The 26,992-nt window shown below is 45.5% G+C and overlaps 1 protein-coding gene across 1 annotated transcript; it reads left to right on the forward strand.

Annotated features, from left to right (window-relative positions):
* The first annotated feature begins 16,109 nt into the window (after positions 1 to 16,109).
* Positions 16,110 to 26,347, forward strand: Msx (homeobox protein Msx). The gene is made up of 3 exons (XM_014357948.2): positions 16,110 to 17,190; positions 23,848 to 24,044; positions 25,064 to 26,347. The coding sequence occupies exons 1-3, from the start codon at positions 16,200 to 16,202 to the stop codon at positions 25,304 to 25,306; spliced, it is 1,431 nt and encodes a 476-aa protein (XP_014213434.2). The 5' UTR covers positions 16,110 to 16,199; the 3' UTR covers positions 25,307 to 26,347.
* The last annotated feature ends 645 nt before the right edge of the window (positions 26,348 to 26,992 follow it).

Here is a 26,992-nt window from a genome sequence, read left to right on the forward strand (position 1 = left end):
TAATTTCACCAATTGCCATTTCATGATTATTCATGCGGTCGTTTTAATTGATGTCTTTTTGTTGCAAAGTACGTAGATATAATATATGTCTATTGATATACGGAACGCGGGAAGAAAAAGGAGCTTACGAGTGGATTCTCAGGACCACGCGAGACAAATTTTGAAATTCAAAAGAAGGGCCGGAGGGGAGGATCCGGAGATACGATCGAGATCTCGTGGACGCGTGAAAGCGAGCTGATTTTTCGTATTTGTCTTTAACGAGACTCGAGGGGAGCGACGCTGATGTTGAAGGAGAATAGGAAAATGAAAAAAAGATTGAAGAGGCCCAGCAGAGCTTTGTGACCGTGGGGGTGTGTGAGAAAAAACAAAAAAAAAAAAAAAAAAGCTACCTACTCGAGTGCCGGGTGACAAAAAAAAATATACATCACAAGTTTGAGAGCAATAGAGGAGAGCGCAGCTTGCGAGTGGCGCAGACAAAGCTCGTGAATTTTAAATCGGAAAATTGGAAAAATGCTCGGGAGGCGAGTGTACGCGTGTGTTGGTTGTTTTACGGGGAATCGGGCGTGAGGTTCCCTCTTTCTAGGGATCACCTTCCTCGCCATTCTGCCTCCCGTGCGTGTGTCCTGTACGTGCCAGAAGAGCAAGAATAATGGCCCAAAAGCCAGATAGAGAGAGAGAGAGAGAGGTGCGCCGCTGCAGAGACACACACGTGTGTGTATGTGCTGGGAGCAGCGGAGGCTATACAAAAGGGGGACGACGTTGCATCGGGGCCATTGTGCCAGCTATATAGGGCCCGAGTGCGTGATTTTCTTCTCTTCGTTTTTTCTCTGGGTGTCTCTCTCTCTCTCTCTCAGCTGCCGTGCGTGGCGGCGAAAAAGGCAACACCACAATCCGAAGCCGTTCGAGTTCCCTGTCTCGGTCTGTGGCTGCGATGCGTACAAGTTTTCAAGTGGTGGCGCACACACCACCCATTCAAAGGGAACTATGCACCCCTGCACAACCAACACTCTCAAAAGAGTGAAATTGAGTCCCCGAGTGCCAACTTTTTGTGTTTCCTCTTCCCCCCTCCCCCACTCGCTCCTACGCTCTTCTTTTTTTTTTTTTTTTCTTCTACTTTTCCTCGTGAACGTCAGCAGATGCTCCAGAAGCAGTGTGAGGTGCTCGAGATGGACTATCGATCTTCCGGGCTGTTTTCGGTCGTTTCATTTGAGTGTTCCCATGAAAATTACCTGCTGATGGGCACGGAATGTGGGACGCTCGCGTGCACCGCTTTCATTGTTTATCACGGCAAAAAGCTGCGGGTAGCTTAAATACTGCCAAGTGTTTTATTGCTATCAAGATAATACCTGTCTTTTTCTAATTAATTTCAAATTTCAAAGAAATTCTCGAGGATCTTAGTTTCATTAATTTTATCTCATATTGGCTCGTTTCACCCTTGCACCCGTTAATAAATATACCTCCAAACAAAAAGAATACATCTCTACGAACTTTTTTTTACATGTACGTCCTTTTTTTTTTTTTTTTTTTTAGAACATTTTATTCTTGTTTGTATATTTACACTATTCTTCAAAAGCTTGAACGGAACAAACAAAATTTTAGCTTATGTATACTACAGATGCTTATTTGGAAAGCATTTACTAAATTGATGTGTTTACCATACATGTTAAGACTGTTTCTCAAGAATATAAGAGAAAAAGATTATGAGAAAAATTTACACTAGGAAAAGATTTTTTCGGATTTTTAGATCTACCTTAATTTCTAAAAAAGAAAAATGAATAGTCATTTTATTCTTTATTTTCTCGGTTTTTATTGTATTTTAGAGACTTTTTTCAAATTTGTTGATGCCTTGACGAGTAATTTTTTTTTATTTTTCGGAAGATTTTGTGCGTCTACACACACGATGGATTTAATTGTTACGGTATCATTTTTTTTGCAGTTTTCCATGTATTATTATATATTTCCACTACTTATTTACTCAAGGAAGTTGGTTTGAAATTACTTTGTCGCTAACTTTTTGTTGAAAGTAAATTTTTTTTAAATTATTTTAACGATATGCAAGTATTGAAGCAGGTTCTGAGGCATCATTCGGCCCACATGCCGTTACTGAATGTGGACGTAAATGTATAGACAAGTAGTCGCTCATTAACTCTTGAAACGCAAGAGATTAGCAACAAAGAAGCTGCACCAAAGAAATCTGATTGATTAGCTACGAATCATGCGGTTTAACTGCAGCCAAATGAACATTAATTTATCCTTAAGTTGTATCCTAATGCAACTGATCTTATCCGTCAATCGTGAAAGCACTGGCTACTTAATTGTAGTTTGCAAATTAATGCTCGTGTCAAAAAAATCGAGCGACACGAACTTTCAGAAACAAACTCATGTTTTCCTGTGTGATTAATTTTTTCTCCCATCTTGAATAAAACGGCAGTGGTGACGGCACAAGACTCGGATGAAACCATTTTCAGCAAATTTCTTCAGCCAGCACCTTTTGTGCGGGCCCACTATCGCGAGGAGGAGCGCATATTATGTGCGCCGGAAAAAAATTTGTTTTGACCATATTATTCGGGATGGACGGTTTAACGCGAAGAAAATACGCTTACGAATGCCGCCACCAGCATTGATTTTGAACCGTCGGGGTGGAGGAGCTATGTACACATTATGCCATACACAGACGGAAAAGTGGAAATTTATGCTTCTAATGAATGGGGCGGAGCGAGTCAAATTATAGGTATGAGTATACGGCGACGTGAGCGTGCACGGATGCGCTACACAATACACCTGGCTGTTCCCCTTCCCCGCAGGCACAGAGTGACTGCACACACCTTGGAAATGATGTAGTGTTTTGTAATGGTCTCCTTCTTGTTGCACGGTCCTCTCCAGCAGCACCTGGACGTGTCTTCTCCTCCAAACGTGCGCGCGCTTCATTGTCACCCATACGAGGGAGCCCTTTGAACACCACCACCATCCTCCCCATCCTTCCCCACTCCATCTCTCGAGTGCACAATATATCCTCCGCGGATATTGTATAGCGAGTGTCCCTCGGAGCCAATCGAGGAATTACCTTCCTCTTGAGCCGCGCGAAGCCACCATAAGGATCATCAAAATGACTTTAAAATGCTTTTAAAACGACACTTTTTCCCCTCCGTATAAATAAGGTACACGACTTTTGTCCTCTCGGTCCACATTGTGCGTGGACATGGCTATTATACAGCTCGTATGGATTTTCTCCTTCTTTCTTTCTTTCTCATTTTCCTTCGAGAGTCATTTATACACTACTCGGTCCCAATAATAGGCTCTCGTGTACAATCAGACTTTTGACAATCCACGCACGACGGAAATAATCGCTCCTCGTGCACAAACTAAACGCAACGCTTCCCTTTGAACCAACGAAGGAACTGTTATCGCCATTATCCTTATTATTATTATTATTTGTAAAGAAACTCTACCCCGATGTAATAGTATAAGGTACCAGAGTATCGCGACGCTTTCGTTTTAACGCGGCACTGCAGATATACCCCGAGTTTGAATACACCGTTGATTGGGGCGAGGAGAGTATATTGTGAGTATGGTCGCAGTGCGACGCAAACGTGTCGTTTCGCGTGGGGTGAAAAAGAGAGAGAGAGAGAGCACGGGTGGAGGAGGAAGCAGTCGTTATTCCCTTTTGCGGCTGATGCAGCTCCTCTCGGGTATTCCGGTCGCGCGCTCGCGGCCACACGCGCAGCTCCTTTCCTCGAGAGACGGACTTCTTTTCGGAGAGGAGGGCGTTTGATCGTGGGGGGCTACGCGCGCACGTTAATCGGCGTGACGCAATTGAATTCCACGCCAAGCTCCGCTCGCTCGTGCAACTACATAATATATACATATACGTACATTATATAAAAGTGAAAGAGCTCAAGATCAGAGGAGGATGACGACGCTTGGTGAATCAATATGTCCCGCCAATCATGACTGTCGATTTTTTACGCCCGCCACTCTTGGTGTGTATACTTGCGTTGTACCGCACGGGGGTATGGGTATCCATGTAGGTATTGAACAAATCGATCAGCGCGCCAATCGAACAAACGACCCGCGCCGCTATTCTCGCGCATTGCACGAGCGTGTGCCTTTCTTCTTTTCCCCTTGATTAATTATCTCGTCGGAGCAACTAACTCGCGATTGACGTATTACGAAAGTACCCATACCTATACATTCGAGCTATGTATACGCGTGTAAATACTTAATAACTAAGTAATGGTAATTAATGCACGGGTGATTGGATTTAATTTACGAAATCATTAAAGGCCTTTTGGTAAAAATTATCCGTCGAGCAAGAGGGGGGGTACCGCCTAATTGTGACCCGTGACTTTTGATAATATCAATAATGGCTTTTTTTTCCTCGACCACGCGAGCGTCGAGCCATAGAAATTAGTAATACTCGCCAACAATGCGAGAACCGATGAACCCCGCGAAATCTAAAAGCAGCTATTATAGAGCGCGCGTGAATGCCAAGTGCACAAGGTGGGCATTATTAATCAAAGGAACATTCTCCGGTCGGCGAACGAGTGATTGGCAAAAAATGTGGTGTCAATAGCTTTCGGGGTATACACGCGTTGGCGAGCGCGCTCCGATAAAATAGAGACAGATACAATGGGTGCGATCGTTATGTTGCTGGTGGGCTGGAAGGAGCCTAAATGCGAATAAATAAGAAGAGGTAGCGAAGAGAGAGAAAAAAAAAAAAAAAAAGAGTACGAGCTCGAGCGAGCTAGTTAGCATGATCCCTTCAAAGGATAGGCGGGTATATAACATGTACAAGGGACTCTCGACCAGAAACGCGGGTTAGGGGGAAGGCTCCACGAATCAAAGCTGCATTCTCCCCCGAGCTGGACGAGAAAAGAAGAAGAAAAAAAAAAAACTTGGCGCGCGCGCGTCGTCTCTCCTGTTGTGCACGTATATACCTCACCTCGACTCTTTGCCCTTTAGCGCGCTCTCTCGGCACAATGCCGCATTGTACTTAAATCAAATTCAATTTGGTCCCATTGAAAATTACGTTTAATAAATTATTTCGGCAATTTATAAAATCGGCCAGAGCAGCCATAGCCCTACGTCTTTCACAACGTTTCCTACAAACTGTTTTTTTTTTTTTTTTTTTTTTTCCTCTCCCCCTTTTGACTTTTATGGACGTGCTCCTTCGTTTTTTTTCCAGTCCAACACGAGTCTGTAAATAATATTTATACATAATATGTATTTCAAGTACAAATTAGTAAAAGCCGCCCCGTGTATATAAGTATATATTGTACATATAATGTCTATGCCGCGTGAATGCGGGCTTTGATACCGCGCCGGCCCGCAGGCTGGGTGTCCTAAAAAGCCGTGTGGCTCATGATGGATGTCGGAGGAATGATTTTTATTACTGGTTAATTGTATTTTTATCGGGGCCGACCCGTGCGGCACTTTTTTTTTTTTTTTTTTTTTTTCATCGAGCCGCTCACCTACGTGCCTCCTGGACGATGACAATACCCTCTCTGGCCGCTGTGTGGTATACCCACGACACCAACAAAGTGAACGATGATTTATCTTGCGTGTAAAAAATTCTGTCCGCGTGGACCGTGGACAAATTTATTGGCCCAACTGAATCGTTTATACATCTCGCTTGTTTTTTTTTTCTTTTTCAACTATTTTTTTTTTTTTTTTTTTCTATTTGTAATGCAGTTTGCTCAATGAAAAGCGGATAGTCAGAAAATTGGTGAAACAATGCACGGCTGCAATGAACGAGTGTTTCATCAAGCGGTACTCGTACTTTTGTACGCCCGGGGGTCTAATATTTCAGACAACTGCGTTATACCTATACCTCTTACACGCAGGAATCAAACGTTATGGGTATGTATATATATACATATGTTGGCTGGCGCGAATAGCGTGTGGTCGTACAATTGACAATAATAACAGCTGCGGATTTCACGAGCCCGAGTGAAAGGGTTAATAACGAGCTGTAACGCGCGACGCCACGATTGCCTTTGACGGCAAATGAAGAGCGATGAGGGTTAATCCGAGAGAAGGAGGGAGCTGATTTACGGCACCCACGCACAATATCGTACACCTAGTATGATTTTCGAGAAATAAGAGTGCCTATGTACATCGTTTTGTACATATACATTTATGTACTGCTACAACTGTGAATGAGGAGTGGGAGGGTGGCTGTCCACTTTGCACACGCGCCCCAAACTGTAATTATTTGCAAAGCTCCGCGGCACTTCCTAGAAGTGGAAATTAAGTGCCGAGGCCAAATTTGATGCCAATGAGTGTGGGTGTGTGCAAAAGTTTTTGCTCCGTTGGCTTGCAACAATTTTTACAATCCAAATTAATTGGCCGTTGCGCAGAGACGAGCGCGGACGGGTGCTTTCGCTCGATTGGACGTCCCGATGTTCCGTGCGCGCGTCTCGATGCGCATTAACAAGACAATTAAATCAATAGCACACACTTTCCCGATGACTTGACGTTTCAATAACTTTTTCGTTCGCCGCGCCGAGCTCGGCCTCTCTGTGTGTGTTATATATTACCTTCAATCGGGGCTTTCATGCACGGCTAGCCAAGCGCGTTTATTACAGCTCGCGCGTATTATTGTTATTGTTGTTTGATCGAGGCTCGACCGCCGGTGCGTTATGTATACACGGGAAAGGGGGAACGAAAAAAAGTGGCTCGATTAAAGAAAAATCCCCTCCACGAATAAATTGGATCGCTCGTGGGTGTACCTGTAAATACCTAAGTACTGGCTGGTTAACTGGAAATTGATTTTTTTTTAATCGAGGAAGCGTGCAGCTGTACGCGAATCGTTGGCACGCTGCTCCTATTTATTGTAAATCAAGCATTTATTATTTTTTGATTGTAATGTACCTACTTGGCTATACGAGCACCGCTGTACTTTTGGGTTATGCGCGTTATTTAATGATGGTCTCGGCAGCGGTCGAGAAATCTCTCAATAATAAAGCTGCAGTATCAGCGTCGTCTCGGCCGTGTGTATCGCATTGTTGTGCCGCCGATGACGTTGGTGTTTGGCGCAAAAAAAAATCGAAGCGATAACTCGGCAGCGATAAGACGCTCGTAATTAGTCACTGCCAATTAAAAGCTGCTGAAACGGAAAACAACCGACGACGATGTAAATTAACGTTCTGCGCGCGAGTCTTGTTTTCACTTTCCCGAGAAATCGGAATCCGCATCGTCTTCTCTTCTTCGTCTTATTTGCCGGAAGTGCATGTATTACGTATGCAACTCTGGTGATAATTTTTTTTTTTTTTTGTAAAAAATGTGCACGCGATAACACTTTATTTGTTTTTTCTCGGCTCTGAGATATAATTAGAAGAGGAACAATTAAACCGCGATGATTGAGTTGCGTATTATTCTTTGTTTTCATTTGCTCCGTCGATGAAGCTCAATCGTACATGTAGTGCGGCAAAACGTAATTCTAATGATTAACCCAACGGAAGATTAATTTGATGAAAAAAAAAAAAAAAAAAAAAAAAAAAAAACTATTACACTGATTACACATAGCAGCGAGCACAACAAGTTGAAAAGATTAGGGAGTGTGCATTAGTTGGTTATTTATCATTGGAACTCTCTCGATGGTTCTGACTCTAGGGATTTTTTGAAAGTTATCATGTTTTCAATTAATTGTCCGAGTTCCATAGTCCAAATAGTGTTTATTACGAAAGTCGCTTGCGCATGGATAATGTTCATTTTTTCACGATAGAGTGGTGGCTGATTTCATACCAGTTGATCAACACCATAGCTTATCTTACCGGCATTATAAATATTACTGTTTTTCTTTTTTTCATACTCAATCACACTGTAACTCGTTATTTTTTCTGTTAAGCAAAATTCAAAACAATTAGTATGACTGTAATTGATAATTCGTCTGATTTAGTCCCATTGAAGGTTCACAATATTATTTCACGGTAAAGTGAAATTGCTTTTTTTTCTAGTTCAAATGACGGTTCTTGCAAGTGATACGCAATAATACTGTAAGAACTTTAATTTCCCAAAAAAACGTAAAAACGTTAAAAAAAAAAAAAAAAAAAAAAAATTGATTAAGTGTAAACGTGTAGGTATCCACGATTTTCAACAAAAGCGATTGTCAATATTCGACAAAAACTCCAGATCGTACAGTATATTTATGTCAGAGTGCGTTGTAATATGGAAACCAAACATCACGAGCGTCGCGCACGCAAATGTGCGCAAACAGCCTAGCACCGTGGGCTACACTTATAGGTATTCCAGGGAAATGGGCGGATACTTGCAGGTACGACCAACGAGCTCTGTTCTCGAGTTGCATGGACATCTGCCTCGAGAGGGTATGGGCTAAAAAAAAAAAAAGGAAAGAAATAATAACACAGAGGCATCACTGGTGATTAACGCCGGCCGCGGGGAGTTTTTATCCGAGAGTCTCCGGCTTAGACGTATAACGTACACACATGTACGTGCGTGTTTTTGTACCCGTGGAGGGAAGCGGCAAACGAACGGGGCGGCAGAAAAATATTTGTAAAACTAATGGGAAAAGTCGTCGTCATCAGCAGCTCTTTCAATCAGCCGGAGATGAGCTCGGCCGCGCTCTATACCGTCGAAAAAACAAGCCGTTTTGTGTACCACCGGAGAGCCAAAGATTTGCAAATTGGATTACCTAAACGGGCCCGAGTCGGATCGCGTTGTCCGTATACAGTCGGGACGATTTTTATTTTTGCCATCTCCGGCTGCGCTGGTGTACCCTGCGCCGAAACTAATCCAAACCAGCCAGGCTATAACTGTACGGTCCGTAGGTGCTCGTCAAAACTCACCACCAGGTCAGACCCCCCTTTGCGCTACGGTTTTTCTTCCGTATGCCATGTGTACAACTATACAGGGATCCAGTCCGTTGCCGCCGGTCCATGCAACGGGCGATGTGGGAGACAGTTGCACGCGCCGCGCCACTACACCCACGACCTCGACGGTTTGTATATGTATACTCCCGTACGGACGGACGGGCGAACAAAGTCCGAGTCCGGCTAATCGGGCGGGCTCATCACCTCTCGCTCGCCCCATTACGGCAATCATTAGCCTCCCGACGGCTCATCCCCTCTGCACCGCTACACGGCAGTCTATGGGTGGATATTCAATTATTTTCTGCCCTTTCAACCCCGACGCGATTCCTTCCCCCCCCCCCTTTTTTTGCGGAGCCGAGGATGAGTTGGATTTATTTACAAGTGTACAAGGATGGGCGACGAGGCGCAAAAGATATACGCAACCCCGTCCATATGCATACAATGATGTGCGTATCTGGAGAGATGGACGCGGGACTCGGTGCTTTTGAAAGAGCAGCCGTGTCCCCTTTTCCGCTGTTACACATTTCACACTTGGCGATAATTTTCTGTGAGGGCTCGGTTCGCTCGCGCACACTCGTAATTTCCTGTCCCGAATTCCGAATGGGCCGCAATTCACGCAGCCACCCTCTCGGCTCGGCTCCCAAATCCCATCATCACTTATATCGCGCTTATCAGCTGTCTCTCGCTTTCGTCCCCATCATATTTATCTTCTCCCGCTACGCTCCGCGCGCGGGTATATTGGTGTATACATATATTGTGTACGCACCCGTTATACACACGTTATCTATACGTAGATACGCGAACCCACGCTTATTTGTGCAGTATACATCGGTATTATTATTATTCGCTCGGCGCCTGAATATATAATACATTCGATGCTTGTGCTCGATTTGTTTCAAAAATTATTTACGCGTTTTTTTTTACTCGCGATTAAACGAATTCTAATTGTTGTGGCTATATTACTGAAATTAAATAAAAAAGGTTGATTTTGAAGATAATATCACGAGGTGTATACGTCTGAAAAATGAGCGTAAATGTTATGCTCTTCTGCATAGACAAGAAATTATACATTCTTTTTTTTAGCCATACTGATTCGTAACAAATGTTAAATGGTAAAACATTAAAAGATTAACGATTCTCTCCACACATGTTAAGAAATAATGAATTAAATGCTGTTGGTTAATTTTTTTATGCATTTCAATCGATGTTTTTCTGTTGGTTACAATTACCCGGCTCGTATACATAATTCGGTAATGCCACTAACTTTATGTAAAGTTTTTAACCAAAAATAAAGGAATTGTGTAGCTACACCTTTTTGTTTTTTACCCTGTCAAACATATAAGAAATGAAAGTCTGAAAAAAAGTACTATTGTATCCGTATGGAATGAAGAGATGAAAAGAGAACAAAAAAAAAAGAGTTTCATCTTTTGTAAAGTGGACACAAATACGTGGATCTGCCTGTCAAGGGAGTCTCGTTACGCGATGTCTATACAGTATAATATATATATACACACGAATTAGGTATCAATGATAAATAAGCAGCACAATGGGTGAATAATATAGGAGAAAGGGAGGGGAGTCGTTGCGGTACATTTAATCGGCGTAACTGCTCGTCGCGGCTCGTTAGAGACACGGCCCCGCTACCATTATGTAATATAGAGTCGAGGGTCGCTGGGTACAAGGTACCTACTTAACGGGCGACGCGCTGCAGCCACCAACAATGAGCACCATATAAATACACGCGATTCAACTTGTTTGACACACGCGCGTAAACGCGCAACAGCTGGGCCTGGCCCGGAGAAAGAACAAAATTCTGTCGAGGTGATACCGCGGTGATGTGTAGATGTACCGATGATTCTTCGCTCCACCTCGAGCTGCGAAGAAGGGACCGAGTGACTGCATGCACTTAGAGATTAGAGCTACAGGAACAGAGAGAGAGAGAGAGTCTCGTGGAGCCCGGAGGAGGGTACCTATATATATATACTTGTATCCATAATCCGAATTCCCGAAGGAAGGAGGAAGAAAGGAGGGCCCGCCTCGGAGTTTAGCGAAATAATACAACGAGGGCTCGGCAAACAGCGGGTGTACCACGTTATGGTATACCAATGTAGGAGAGACGCCGTGCAGGTGATATTGGGTATAATAATGATATGCTCCCTGTAGGTGAATCCCGGGTTGTAGGAAATTGTTCCGCCGCGGCGCCGCCTTCCGTGGATATACCACCTGCGGCGCTGGCAGGGTACGTATCGGTGGGACGATGGGCGGGTTCACGGGGCGAGATTGCCCCGGGAGCGACCTCCGTTTCCCGAGCCATCGGCAGAGGGGATTGCGTGGGTCGCGCGGAGCCGGCGAACAATCGAAAGGATTACGATTTTGACAACGAAAGCCCATTGTGGGCAGGCTCCGGTGGGAAGGAAGCGAGGCGTGTTAAAAACAACGGCAGGCAAATTGCTTCGTTGCACGGATTTGGATTTTCGCGAAAATGAGCACGTGGTTTTTGGAAAAAATCCGCCTGAAAATGGTTTTTTTTTTTCCCCCTCTAGGCCCGTACTTTAATACCTTTACCTGCGTATTGTTATCCTACAAAAAGTTTTTTTTTTTTTTTTTCGTATAACCTGACCGTGCCACGGGTAATCATGGGCCTTCATCCCTTGGCTCTTGGCTCTTGGCCTGAATAACAAAGAATCATTGAGATTGGATGGAGTTTTCCCACAAGAGGTACTAAAAAAAAACCTTCCTTACATATGCTTGCAAATTGATTTGATTTTCCAACGTATATAGTGAAATGACAAAAACAAAGCGAAAGCCAAGAGACAAACCCTCATTAATGGTAAGTCCATCATAAGGATTGTAAAATCGAAAGTGGAATGAGATGTCCGTATAGGTACACCAACTGGGAAATCTAAAGGCTCCCACGACGGCTGACCGAATCCGGACTATATAAGTATACATATATATCTTTTGGTAAATCACAGAGTAGGTACACGTACGAAAGACGAAGAGTGATACTCGAGTAGGTACCCACGTATATGTGTATATACTTATGGTTTTTCACGGAACTATTAGCCGAGCTCGTATGGACGTATAACGCTCGGGAGCTCGCGCACAAGAGGATCGGTCGGGGGTGGGTCCCTTTTTCCAGTGGGCATCCACCCGAGGAGAAAGAGAGAGAGAGATCGCACCGTCAGCAGCGTAAAGCGTTAATAGTTCGGGGAATAAACGCCGGAATGATGATGGTTAAAAGTCAATCGATTAGCCCAGAGCTTATTAGGCGCGAATAATGGAAGCGGCGGCAGCAGCAGTCGTCATTGGCCTCGCGCTGTATATACCTATTGTATAGGTGACACCCAACACGAGACACAAGAGGAGGGAAAAAAAAAGGAAGAATATATGAAATGATGAGCATCGGGAAAAACGAGCGGGTCCTCGGGGCTAATTCAACATTAAATACACTCTAAATCTCTGTCAGCGCTTTATAACGCGCACTTCATGACTGGCGGGGTTCTATGTACCCATCCCCGTGCTTTTCAATAAGTACACACTATATGTATATATATACGTGTGTGTGCGTGTGTGTGTGGACAAAGGAGTCCTTTTGCGGAGGGGAGCCACTCGAGCGTGTAACGCCCAGCTAAACGGCGCTCGCTCTTCTTCTCTCCTCCTCCTCCTCCTCGTCTACTTAAATAATATCCCTGCAGCTCGATTCTTCTCTCCACCCCTCTCGTACACTTTGGTACATTATAACGCTCATACACAATAAAATGATGTGCTTATATGGACTATATACATATACATATGCATACGTGTCGCGCATAATACGTTTATATTCTTACTCATGCGTGTAGTGCATGGGATATAAAAAGAGCACATCGGATAATATCATAATGGAGGCCACTGTTGGGACAGAGGTGTATACGTATATAATGTAACGAAGTTGACTCGAGCACACACACACACACACACACACTAGCGTCGTTGCATCTGCTGCAGCATTATTACATTGGGCCCTTTATATTACTACCCGGTGTGTAGTAGGTATAAGGTACGCTTGCCTATATGTACACTCGTGAACCCTGTGAATCCCGGGGACCATTAATCCTCGCTAAACGACAGCCATTTTGTACCTAAACTGGATTGCCGAGTCACTAACTGCCTAATACTCGCTACACTGCAGAGTACTCTACCTACTGTCTCCAGTGCCGCAACGACCATCCACGAGTATATCATATGGGCGGACGGATGTGCCTGCAGCTATACTTTGCTTTAATAGACCTGCAGCTCTCGGCTCACCTATATTTATGCCCACTTGCATGGCTGCGCTATGTGCTCGGTAGGTATACCCAAGTACTCTGCTAGCGTTGCACGATCTTTCTTTTTTATATACTTAAGTACCTAACCACCGTATCTTCCCCTTTAGCGCCGATGTTCGCGGCAAATGAGCTTTCGCACGCTCTGCGCTTCTCTTCCTTTTGTGTTGTACTTATACTCGGGGTATAATTATTTATATACATATATACACGTATGCACCTATACTTTATTAGCCTTTTCCTCTCTCACATTATTGTAGTTGACCTGGTGCGTGATTCTCATCAAAAATAGACAAAATTACGTTGCATTACGAGTCTTTATATATGCGTATACCCGAGTAATATATTGTATGCTTACTAATCAAACAATTGGATGGTAAAAATTCTATATAGATTTGCGTTGTCATCTCTGGAACAGTCAAGCTGTACCTTTTTTTTTTTTTTTTTTTTTTTTTTTACATGATCTCGTGAAAATTCTCACCGCTGCGGATAATGCAAACAATGGCTGTGAGGTTTGTTTACACTCGGTGGCTCGGATTAAATCGTCGCTGACGATGACGAAAGTCGAGGAATTTGTCTTGGGCACAGCAGAACCTACAAGTTTTGCCAAAGGCGAAAGAAAAAAAAAAAAGGATAATGGTGTTGTCGATACATCACTGGGATATATTATATCTGACAGCAGTAATCACAGCTTTGCTAAGCAGGCTTTGCAACAGCAGCTACAGGATTGGGGGAAAAAAAAAAAAAAAGTCGACGTGTATACATATAATCCGCACCTAGCGCCCATGATTGTTTCGAGGCTCCCGTGGACAACGAGACTGACGGACACCTCCCTGCGGGCCCGCTGTCCTTACACACTTTCGTGTATCCCGTCACCCCCGCCCGCAGCGCAGCTCATCGGATTATATTATTGCATTGTATAGGTATAATATATATATATATACCTTACGCCCCTACCTTCGATTATCCCTCTCTCTTTGGTTTTTTCTCGAGGTGTGTCGGGGGCTGAAAAAATACCGAGGCGCCTATTTGCTCCCTCGGGGGCTACGTTGTTCGGTAGGTGTACGGTTGGCTCGACCCAAAGTCTCGCGTGCCTTCCGCTAATTTCAAGGCTCGCCCCGTACGTGTATATATATACGACACCGTAGACGTCGCGCCGCTGCGTCGAGGAATCAATTTCTTTCTTTGGCCCTTCCAGGCTGTCGCGCCCTCGCGTTAACGAGGAAGGGTTTTTTTTTTTTCCTCCTCCACTGACGCGCCGGTGCATAAATCTCCAAAGAATTTGCGTCACAAATTAACTGCTTCCACCCAACAAATTTTTACACTTTTCTCGATTAACCCTACGATCTTTTTCACCTTTTTCGGATCTGTTGGTGATAATACACCCTGCACTGATGTTTTTACCACCTCTCTCTCTCTCTCTCTCTTTTCGAAGAAGCTATAATTACACTAAGCTGACTGTACTTAGTTATATATGTTTAGTGCTTGCAAGCACAAGTAGACTGCTCATATTTTGAGCCTTGTATAATGCTTAGGCTATTAAGGACCCTGAGTCCTTAGCCTTAAATAAATTTAATCTTAATCTAATCTTAATCTCTCTCTATACCTATAGCTTATTATTTTGTGCTCAGAAATATAGTGAAATTTATGAGATTTCTCTTTTAGGACTAGTAATACCTTTCGTTATATGTTATTAATGATATTATTGTAACTATGTTCTAATATACTTTCAAAATTTCCATTTCGGCCCTGTGATGCCCTTGGCATAATAAACCAGTTTTCAAATCAAATCAAAATCTATGTATACAATCTTTAAAATATAACTGTCCATTATTGAATCAAGGGGAACAAATGGCAGAAACGAAACGTAATTATTTTATAGAACGATTTACGGGACATACGGGAGCATACCATATACATACGTACAATATTCACACTTGACGTCTCTGCGAGCGTTCATTGTTAAGTAGCGCATTGACAGCCATCATCGTGACAGAGGGAGAGAAAACTAGGGGGGGGGTAAGCTCGACGTCGGATATTAATGCCCCTCTCGCAGCTGGTGCCACCCTTCCACCCCTCTATCCGTTAGCGAACTCCCGGGCGCTGGTAGGTATATGTATATTATCAATCCAAGCGTACAACGAGCAGAGGCCTCTATATAGCATGTGTGTGTGTGTGTATTGTTACTATTAGGTGCAGAGGATTGCCAATCAATTCGCGCGCACCGCGCCCTGGAATTAGACAATTAGGAGTCGTCACGTTTCACCCCCCACCCCCTGCCCCGGTAGTATCGTGAGCGTCGGCGGCAGACTGCAGAGAGACCCATGCCCCCTCCCTTGGGAGCCGTGCGTGCGTGTGTGTACCTTATGAAGAGTCGCGAGCAGGGGATAGGAGTGGCCCGGCACTTTGGGTGCCCATTGGCTCGGCAGCGTCTGGTGGGCGTGCCCCGCCACCTGGCCCCGTGCTCGCCGAGGGGGCGGCGCGACCCGCGGCTAGCTCTCTCCCTCGTGTTTGCTCGCTTATCTCCACCTCCTCTCTCTCTCTCTCTCTCCCCGGTGAGCCGGGTTGTTCCGCTGCTTGGCGCGACGAGCCGGTAATCAGTGCCGTTTCCGAGGCAGATCGCGGACGCCGAGCAGCTCCGGGCACGTCAAGCAGCGTTCGCCTATGCTCCCCGGCGCGTCGCGTTCGCTCGGTCGTCGCTCGCAGCACTTCAACCCAATAACCCAAACACACGTACAACACACGCGTATAAAAGAAAAAACAAAAAGAAAAAGGAAAAAAAAGAAAAAGAAAAGTAATTCATCTCCCCGAAACGGCAAGAGGCCGCGGTAATCGATCGCGCGTGGAGCAGACGACGCTAGCTCGTGTATCGTTGTGTATACCTATATATACAGCGGAGGGGGGGGCAGCAGTGTCAGAGGGGGCCATGGGCCCCGTGACAATATCCCAGGAGGTGTTGTAGGGGGTATATCGTTGCTGGTGGTGCCGTGACCGAGGGGTATGGCCGGCCGGCGGGGATCGCCGAGCTGGTGACGCGCCCGGACATGCGCAACGGCCGGAGATGAGCGGCAGCAACAGCAGCAGTAGCAGCAGCAGCAGCAGCAGCAGCATCATCAACACCGAGGCAGCAACAGCAGGCGGTAATATAAGGCAATCGGTGCCCAAGCCCCAACAGGATGAGCACGAAGACCAACAGCAAGAAGCACCGGTCGAGGGCACGCTCTCGCAGCCTATGGCCTCGTCGAGCCTCAAGCCGGCGCGCAGCGGCAAGATCAGCTTCAGCGTCGACGCGCTGCTCAGCGGCACGAGGCGGTCCTCGCCCTCCTCGGCCGCTGCCAGCCTCCTATTTGGTGTCGGTGGCGAGGCCCCCGAGGCCCGGCGCTTCAACCGCGACTATGACCACCACCACCACCAGCTGCACCACTCGGCGGTACTGCAAAACTCCGGTCCATTCGCGGGCCAGCAGTCGCCGAGGGGTCTGCTGCTGGAGCCCCGGCCGCTCCTCGTCGCCAAAGACCTGAGCAGTCGAACGGCGGCCGAGGGTGGGGCACCGTTGCGGCTGGTGGGTGAGCTTCGCCGGGAGCTGTTGATCCAGGAGACGGACGAGCGACAAGCGGACTCGCCGCTCCGCCAGCAGCACCAACAGCACGACGAGTACGACGAGCGCAGCGCTGATGACTCCGAGCCGGGTAACCACTCGGGCCTCGAGGGCGGGGACAACGAGTCGGCCACGACGAGTACGAGGCTGCACGACCAGGAGGACGCGCACAGCGAGGACCTCAACGTGATGGATTCGGACGATTGCGCCGAGTCGGACGCCGACGGTGGGGCGTCAGCCGCGGTGCGGGGCAAGGCCAGTCCACTCGTGCCCCAGCCTATACACCCGGGGGTCCAGCGGGGCCCGAGCTCGTACCTCCAGGGCCCGACCGGCTGGGGCTCGGCCGGCTTCCCCGCCTCGTTGGCCAGCTTCGCCTGGCTACCGCCCCCACCGCACCCCCACAACCCCCACGCGCACATCTACGGCCCGCACGGAGGGCCCACCAGTCCGAACGGTAAGCCCCTTAATATACATGTCTCTCAAAAAAACAAAAACGGGGACCACAGAGTATACCGTGAATCGTTTTGGCATACGCGTTGTTTCTAATTAATTCAAAACTGAGTCTCTCGTTGACTCAAAAGTGACGTTTACGGGCCGTAGAGGCGATAAATAGCACGAGTAATAATAATAGTCCCGCTGGGCGAGGAAAGTTTCGCCAAGCTGTAACGACCACACGACAGCGGTGCACAAGCTTTCACCCGCCAGGGACATCGTATGATGCACGTTAATCGAGGAAAGGGAGGGAGTGAGTGGAAGGTGTCCACGCGACTTTGTCTTGCAACTGCAGTAGCACTGCAGCAGGTCATACCCCGTATATGTGACATAGGTGTTGGTGCTCTTGCGTTTCTCTCTCCCGCGAGATCTCATAATTAGCGCGCCAGCTGCATTTGTCGAATTTGTAGCGCATTAGCCGTATCGAGCGTCACCTCTCTCCCCCTCCACCTCTCGCATCGAGCTTTTCCGCGTCTCTCGCCTGATGGTGGGAGAGGCCCGAGTAGGAGGCCATGTTTGCACTTGGCGCGAGGCATGGCACATTACCCATGCGAGTACATGTATAACACACAAGTACCGCGCTCGTTTATATAGGTATATACATACATACTTGTGCCTCATGCAACCAGTCAGACCCGTTTCGGGGGAATCCCTAACGAGTGGCACTTACGGCACCTGATGTGAACACGCCAAAACCAAGGACGTTGCCTCCTATATCTTCCTACAAATGCTTTTTCCTTACTCCTCGATTATTAGGTTGTACGGCTACACGGCGAGAGCTTCCAACGTAGCTGACGAAAGCACAGTTTCGCATATGTATATTCGCACACTGAATCGCGCATGCGTCAAAGCTTTTGCCGAGCTTCAAGTCCATAAATTCTCTTTTCATCGACAAAAGTTTGCACAATTTTGTCATCTCCTCCCCCTATACCCCGTTAAATTGAGATCACGTCACATCGGGTAGCCCAAGCCATTTGCGTGGCGTTTTGTAAGCTCTGCCTGCACTTACATGGCACACAATAGGACACTCTCTTATCGCATTGAATTTACGATTGTATCGGTTTTCATATATATTATGTATTATTATTATTATTATTATCATCACCATCATCATCATATTTTCATACAAGCAGCCACCCAATTCAATACGTGTATGGTATATTGAATTATAATACAATACGTGAAAAATTGATTTTATTCTTACACGCGAGCGTATAAATGCTATCAAAATCTTTGTCTCTATATACCCTTTTCGTACAATACAAATGAAATAGTATACACGTATCTCTCTCTCTCTCTCTCTACATATATTATGTATGGATCAAAATAAACTGGATTCCCGATTGAGTTTGAAAATAACTTGCTCTATTAGCGTCTGATATGACAGTTAATTGAACTCGAGTGAAAAGTGGCTCCGATTGAAACGAAAGCGCAATTACAGGTTGAAGTATAGACTTGCGCGTCCAGGCCGTAATTTCGTTGGGATGGGCAAAGAGATGGGTACACCCGAGAATGGGAGGGACGTGTTATGTATATATGTACATTTGTAGGTAATATATTCCGATGGGCATAGGTGATCGATTTGCCCCTCGTTGAGCGCGGAAGTATCGAAAGTGTGGAGCGGCAGACTTTCCGGAGCGTGAATAAATATAATTAAATCAGAGTAAGTGTGGGTGTATATGCCGGGCACCCCTATATGTATTTCATTGGAACTGCGGGTGCTGGTTAATGCGATCGAGAGCCGGTAGCTCCAATTAGCACGGGAGCGATTCGCATGACGCCTCTTGGCTCGCTCGCTTTTCTCGGAGGCTGCTGTTTCTTCCCCCCCCCCTTTCCTCGGCCCCTTCGAATTAGATAAGTGAAAAGATAGGCTCGTTAACGCGACCGCGCACGGCTTTTATCGTAATTCACGCACCCGAGGAGACACCCAATGCACCCGAGTTTGCGTGTTCTGTTTGTATGGGGGTTATATATACGTCCACGCATATACGTTGAAGGCTCGGCACGGGCAGTTTATTGCGTAAATAATGTCACCGGTCCTGGAGATTAGTTGCGCCGCGAGTTTACACTACCCGTCCACGCGAGCTTAATTGCGCTTGCGCCTCTATCATCGATTCCTCACCACCACTCCGTCCACTTATGCATTATATCATATTATAGCCACTCGCACTTACTCATCCTTTATTTTCATGTATTTGTCGCTCCAACGCCCATATACTATATTTATACTTGTAAACACACTCGAGACGCATGTACATATGTATATACACATCAGCTCTAATCATCTAATAATTACATAGCGAGACGCTGTTTATCATCATCATTTCGATTTAGTCCCCGCGACTTGCTCTGGCTTCCTCCTTTGCTCCTCTTCTTTTTTTTCCCTCTCGTTTACCTACACTCGTCGCTTTATTGCTTCCCGCGGACGGAGTTGTTATCGCTCTCGTAAAGAGCTCGCCCGGTATGATATACACCACATGTAACGTAATACGTATTTATAATGTCGTAACCGTTTAATCAGCATATATATATATATATATATGGTATCTATATATATATATACATGTATCACAGCTGGTACATATATAGACGACGCAGCCGGGGCGCCTTCGTGCATTATCGTCGAATTGCTCTCGTTTTTTTTTTATTATTATATAATATATATAAATACCCACTTATCGGCCCTCGACTCTCTGTTTTTTTCACATTAGTTTTGTTTTTGGCCGGCCCGACGATTACGCTTCAAAGTCACCATCAGGGGTCAGGGTACCCATACTTTCATTCATATAAGTGAAAAAATTTATGATTGTTGTCATAACGAGCTGGAGGCATAGACAGGTGAGATAATGAGTTTTGACGTAAATATATAATATCGACGCGGATCGAGAGAGATGCGTATACATGGGTATGATAGTTTTGTTGTACAACCAAAGCGGGAGCGTGTCGTAATTTTCACACACATCGGAGCTAATAGGAGGAAATACTCGAAGCTGCGGCAGTGCTGGGAAGCTCGCTTTTTCCACAGAGAGAGAGAGCAGAGGGGGAGGATATACATGTACACCGAGCGCGTACAAGTACACATGTGTGTGCACGGTTTCCCAGCATCGGCTCGAGCACGTAGTGCGGCGGCATCCTTGCAAAACACGTTGGCCGGCCGGTGCAGCTTAGGTGGTCATCCAAGAGGGGTAGGGAGGGAGGGGATCGTGCCTCGCGCATTCAAATCGGCCCGCGAGTGGTAGTGCAGGCTCGCGTTTCTCAGGTACAATTAGCGCGGCCGGCACGCGCTACGTGACGCGAAACACGTTACATACAGACATACATACATAGGTAGGTATATCCGTACCTCTGTTGCGCGGCTCCATCCCTGATGGGATAGGTGGACGCATCTAATTCAAATTCTAACGAAGTAACGCGCGCCGCGGCGTTTTTCCCTCCCTCCGGTGCATCATGATATAAGTATGCTGTATGTTCCCAGCACATAGGTGTTTTATATACACACATAATAGGTATAGCTGCCAGCAGCATCTTATATAGAGTGTAGGTATACCTACCTACAAGTACCACGGCTCTCCCGCTCTCTTTATATCACTCGCGCGGGCGAAATACGGACGATCCTAATGAGAAACTCGTGCTGCTTCCGAGAAAGAAATCTCCGGCCATTACGGGATTCTCTGCTGCTGCTGCTTGGCGTATAAAGCCCGAGAAGGGGATCGCCGAGCCGCTAACCTGCTCTCTCGCGAGCCTATACACATCATAGACCCGACCGTCCAGCTTCCTCCATCTCTCTCTGTGCTCTCTTACCGCATTCATATATATATATACCTATATAAATATAACAACTACCTTGCATGGGTATGTTCGTGTGTGTACAGAGAGAGAGAGAGTTCAAACATGATTCTGGTGTGGTCGTACACACTCTCTCGCTCAGAGATGATAGAGTCATACGTAACATAACTCGGTCCATCCATAATGCAATTGCTTCGATACATACATACATACATGCAGTCCCGTAAAAACTGATGCTTGTTAGCTTGATCCCTCTTTCTCGGCATATAAATTATTTTTACTTTCATTGCCGATCGATGGCCCTCGTTATTTTTACGCCCCTGATCGTTACCCCCCTTCCACGACACCGTACGACTCGATCGGCTCGACATTTTTTATTCATGCGCTCCTGATGTGTGTATTCAATTTTTTTAAGCTTTGTTTTGATGGTTAAAGAAATCGCGTCCCGAAAATGATGGCTCATGAAGTGGAAATTTAACAGATGAATTTGAAAATTATTCAAAATATGCTCTTCGGGGTCACACTTTTTCTTCGTCGCATTCGATAAACTTCGATTACATACGTTACGCAACGCCGCTCCATCTTTCGCTCGACAAATTAAGAAATGCTCCGATTCGATCGACGCAATTAATGAACGATTAAAATTATATCTAAACGAGCATGTATATACTGAAAAAGAGTGAAAAAAAAAGTACACACACGCGATCTGAATTTGTAATTTATTGCTCCGCGGGGCGATTTAATGAATGAATAGTTATAATGCGTAACGTGTGGGGATTATGAAAAATAATTCAGCGTAATTGGCAACAAATTCATTTCGAAATTAATATGATAACCCGACGTGACGTGGCACGGCACGCAAAGCAAACTCCCTTCGACAGAACAATAAACACCGTGGCTAATACGCTTTTTGCTCGATTTCCGAGACACGCAACGCGCTTTATATATACCATACACGTATGTATACATATGATTCCTGGTAGGTATAACAATGATGAAAAAAAAAAAGAAAACAGTTTTTCCCCAGAGTGCACGAGTGGTTGGAATAATTTCTTTGAAAAGTCGAATAAACGAGAATAAATTATTCATTCGCAGACGGATTCGTGCAATTGCTACCCTCTCGACTTGACGAGGGAATCACTTTGGCACTTGTTTTTACCAATTGGGGGAGCGCGTATATTACTTATGCAGACGAACATAATTATAATATAGGCTGCAGATGCGAAAGGGGAACAATGATCGGTTAATTTAATATAAATTACCCATTCATCTTTATACGTCGAAATACGCAACGAACGAGAGACAAGCGAGAAACGGACGGGACAAACTCATTAATTTGTTAATTATTTTGTTCCTCGGTAGCAGAGAGAGCACGGCTCATCGATCACTTTTTTTTTATTTCACCGAGGGGGGGAAGGGGGAGACAAAGATACGGACAATTTACTCATAATCCGTCGCCATACGTCCTTCCTCGCGTCCCGCCAACGAAACACACACTGTCAATTAATAATTGATTCATACCCATCAATTATTGACGATCGGGATGTCATTTCTATATACGTACACTTTTTTTTTTTTTTTTTTTTTTTTTTTTGCACCGGGCGTTTATCGTCAATTTTCATGGCAATAAATACCTGGACGTATACCTATAATAAAATTATATGGTCCCACTTTGGTCGAGTGCTGTGTGAACCTTGTAGCCGAGAAGGGCTCGATACAAAATTGCGCGTGCAGTGTATTATGTACGCAATACATAGGAAGGCGGTAGCGAATTATAGGGCAAAACGCCCGGGGATAATTAGTAGCGCGGGCGGGTCGTCGACTCGAGGAAAAAAAAAAAAAAAGTTGCACCGGGTGTATTTTTTGCGCGCACTCTCTTGTTAATGAGGTTCTCGCGGGTCGGGCCCTTGTGCGTACGCGGGCGCTCGCGCGTTAGGTTAGCGCACGAGAGCCGGGATTGCGACGTAAATTGTAATTATTTCATTCCGAGAGACGTGATCGAGGTGATTTGTCAAGCTTTCCTCCTCCCGATACAGCGTGCCCTCGGGCCTATATACCCGTGTAACCGCATGCCGCGCCGAGCCGTAAATTCGAGCGAGCATTTCCTGAGTCTCTATTATTTTTCTTCTCCCCCAACCCCACCCCTACCCTGGATATATATATACACACACAGCTGTTTTTCTCAAAGAAGAGCGTTGCGCGGGCATGTATATAGCTTCGATTCTCGATGGGCCTGGTCGGCTCCATCGTGCGGGATTTGTTTGTCTTTGGATTTAAAAGTCCACTGAGCTCGGCGTGCACCAGTTACGTAACCGGGAGCGGGTGTTTGGTGAGCGTTATCGGGGCGACCGGACGATTTTCGTGTCATTACCCCGGCACTCGAGTGATGAATTACCGATGTCCCGTTGCGTAAGCCGGCGCCCACGAACGAGAGCCGACAAACTCGTGTACGGGCGACCAGGGCGACGGGATGTGGCTTCTTATTTTCGGGCATATTTTACCCGTTTGACGGCAAATACTGGGTTACGAGGCAACCAACGGGGAAATAAGCGAGTCTATTAAGAGTTATCGCGCTCTTCTTTTTTTTTTTTTTGGCTGTAATCTTTTAAACGGCTCTCACGATTGCGTGCACATAAATATGTATGCTTACGCTATCTCAACGGCTGGGAAAACCAGCGGCAGAGGGCCTTATCTCCCTTTGGCTCGCTCGAAACGCGTAATGTATCCATGCACTCGAATATAGTGGGTGTTGTTTGTCGTATAGGGAGGATTTAAAAATGCGGTGATTTGGCGGTAAGAGGAGGGGCTGACTGGCGTTTTTCTCGGTTCGTAGGTGACATAAGGCTGCCGGGTCCAGGGCCCGGCCCGGTGAGGTGCACGCTGCGGAAGCACAAGCCCAACAGGAAGCCTAGGACGCCCTTCACGACGCAGCAGCTGCTCTCGCTGGAGAAGAAGTTTCGCGAAAAGCAGTATCTGACGATCGCCGAGAGGGCCGAGTTTTCCTCGTCGCTCCACCTCACCGAGACACAGGTAAGTGTCTATGGACTTTTCATAAAAAATCCCCCTACCCACACCCAGCGAAGAACCGACAGTCAACGTTATTCATGTCAGCCACAATATTGCGGTGTTTTTTTTTTTTCTATTTCAATGTTAGGTACTTTCGTCCAGCCGGGCATGGACGAGGTCGCAGGGAGTGACGCTTTCGGCGCACCGCTAGGTACGCGTAGGGTATTGATTTTCGCGGTCTCTGCCTGTACCTACGTACATATATAGCCTTCTCGTCGGCGACTGCGGCTCGACTTATTGTACAAATGAAATGTACTCGGTGTTGGGTGACTTTAATGTACAATTGAGGAGTTTTGCCACACACTCTCTTATTGCCGTGCAAAAAATCATTAAACTTTTTACGCGTCTATAATTTATTTGTTACCTTTACGCTAATCGTAACTTTCTCAACTCACAATTTTTGTAATAGTACAATTTAAAACATTATAATATATTAAGTATATTATACAGATGGTAGAGAGACGAACCCGTAGTCCCGGCTACACCCGGTTCAAATCTCGTGAACTATCTAAACACATATTCACGTGAAATCTTAATTGTTGAAGGATCTCTCGTACCCGCCTGTGACGTTAAAAATTATAGAATTAATCAAAGAAAATCGTAGATGCGCTTAACCATTTTTTAGTGGTTTTATATTTTACAATAGAAAATTAATTGGTAAGTACCCTTACGTATAAGACAGTCGATCGCACTATTCGTTCAAGTGATGCGTTTTGAAAGGACAGTTAAAAAGTGCATGGTTATGATTTTTACGTTAAAGTGTTGAATAGGCATTCAAAAAATAACCAAATCGGTGGTTGATTAGCTCATCCGAATACCAAAGAAAAAAAATATATATATTCATACGTTTGGGATAAGCTAGTGGAGCAGTTGATACACCACTGATTTGGTTGATTTTTGTACCAGACCGCAAGCCCCAGGAGTTAAGGAAAAAAAAAAAAAAAAAAAAAAACATAGTCTGGATCTTCTGGTGTGCTTTGCAGGTGAAGATTTGGTTCCAGAACCGGCGAGCCAAGGCGAAGCGGCTGCAGGAGGCGGAGATAGAGAAGCTGAGGCTGTCGGCGAGGCCGCTGCTCCACCCGAGCTTCGGCTCGAGCCTGATGTTCTCGGGCGTCGGGCCGCCCGGCAGTCCAGCCGTGCCGCCCTTCATAGCCGCGGCGATGGCCAGGCACTCGCACGCCGCCGCCGCCGCCATGTTCATGACGCCACCCGGACACCGACCCTAGGCCCATCTCTCTCCCCCCCCCTGCGACCCTCATCCTTTGCATTGTTCTTTTATTGTTTTCCCCTCCTCTATTGGCACACACCTGCAATGGCATGATCTCAGCGCCTCCGGTGCATCGCCCTACGAACCCGAGTACTGTCTTACTCCCTCTGTTTGGGCACTGATGCCCCCACTGGTGTAATTATGCCATCATCACGTGTTACCTCTCCGTAAGCTGTTTGACGCTGTAAAGGAGGAACCGATGACTGGCGAAGCTGTAGCCGATACGCAAGAAAGATGGGCCCACAATATACGAATTCTCATCTAATAATCTGCTGTTCACTCTTATGAATTTACTTTATTGATGTATACATCTATATAAATATATATTTATATGTACATAGTGTAAATAGGGGTATAGGTACGTGACATTGTGTGCGCTGAACCGAAAAAGGTACTGTTGATGCAACCCGAAAACATATGTTACTTTATTTTGAAGGCTACGTCATGAGTGACGAGTTGATCGACTCCGTGAATTTCAATGTTTAAATTTTAAAAAAAATGAAAAAAAACGTGTTTGCTCATCCAATGGTAATAGTAACGATGACGGTGTCTTTTGGCAATTGTATTTTTATAAAAATCTTAGCTTCGAAGCACGTCGGTTTTTGTCGACTCAAGCTGTTTTCCGAGCTTATTTAAACATACTATGATTAAGTATTATTCGTCGATTGCGGCCGACCACTTGTCAAAAGTTGCATTTTGTTTTTCTAATTGATCAAACAAACCGGAGCACATTGAGCCTGCGTCATTTAGTCGAGACGGCAGCTCGGGGAGGACAAATTATTTATTTTAAAGTGTACATACAGAGTAGCGTGAACATATTGCGAGATGTAAAAGTGCAGATTGTGGCAAACTGTGTAAATAATGTATTTACGTGAATTATGTCGAGACGCTGGAGAAATATCTAACGAAAGTAAAATATGATGCGTCGAGCACAGTGCGAACATAATTGATTTAGATTGTACCTACGTGAAATCTGTATAAATGTAATATGATTATTTAACTTGGCCACACGATTTCGCGTGAACGTGAAATAAAAGTGATTTCAATATTTATCGAGACTACTTGTAACTATTGAATTCGTGTAATCATCACCATCTCATTGACCCAAATTTTGAATTTTCCAAACGCAACGCGTGCGCATGTTCAGTAATTGTAATTGCGTTTGTAACATTGTGCACACGGACTATTTTTATTGGCATGTCGTCGTCGTCGTGTTTTTTTGCGCAATAGAAAAGCGCGGTATAAAATTACGATGAATGAAGATGTTCTTCGTAAGTGGATGCTCGATGGCTGAGAGCAACAAAACCGCCATAGGAGAGAGGTGGAGAGAAGGAAAAAAAGAAGAGGAGAAGGTGGAGTGTAGGTAGGTACAGCAGGTACATCGGGGGGGCAGGAAAAAAAAAAAAAAAAAAAAAAAAAAAGACGAGTCATGGGAGTTGCGCCGGCAAACGGAACTTGTCGTCCTTATTATATACCTCGTGTGCTCTGCCCGTGTGAGCTTGTGTGTGCCCCCCCCCCCTACTCGCCCTCTGTTCTTCAACGACGCGGGATGTGAGAGCAATTAAAATTATGGTGATTTGTCCAGGTGAGCGCTCTTTTCTTGCTAATTAGTTTTCGACAAAATTACTCTTTTTTAATGACGTCC

The sequence above is a fragment of the Copidosoma floridanum genome, unplaced genomic scaffold (genome assembly GCF_036245765.1).
Source record: "Copidosoma floridanum isolate Cflo_tuat_1 unplaced genomic scaffold, Cflo_Japanese_pri ptg000021l, whole genome shotgun sequence".
NCBI classification, from domain to species: domain Eukaryota; kingdom Metazoa; phylum Arthropoda; class Insecta; order Hymenoptera; family Encyrtidae; genus Copidosoma; species Copidosoma floridanum.

What these genes read in the sequence shown, in the direction of transcription:
- Msx (XM_014357948.2), top strand. Translation starts at nt 16,200, where the DNA reads ATGAGCGGCAGCAACAGCAGCAGTAGCAGCAGCAGCAGCAGCAGCAGC. An exon ending in AGGGCCCACCAGTCCGAACG is followed by an intron (nt 17,191 to 23,847) that starts GTAAGCCCCTTA and finishes CTCGGTTCGTAG; the next exon opens with GTGACATAAGGCTGCCGGGT. An exon ending in TCCACCTCACCGAGACACAG is followed by an intron (nt 24,045 to 25,063) that starts GTAAGTGTCTAT and finishes TGTGCTTTGCAG; the next exon opens with GTGAAGATTTGGTTCCAGAA.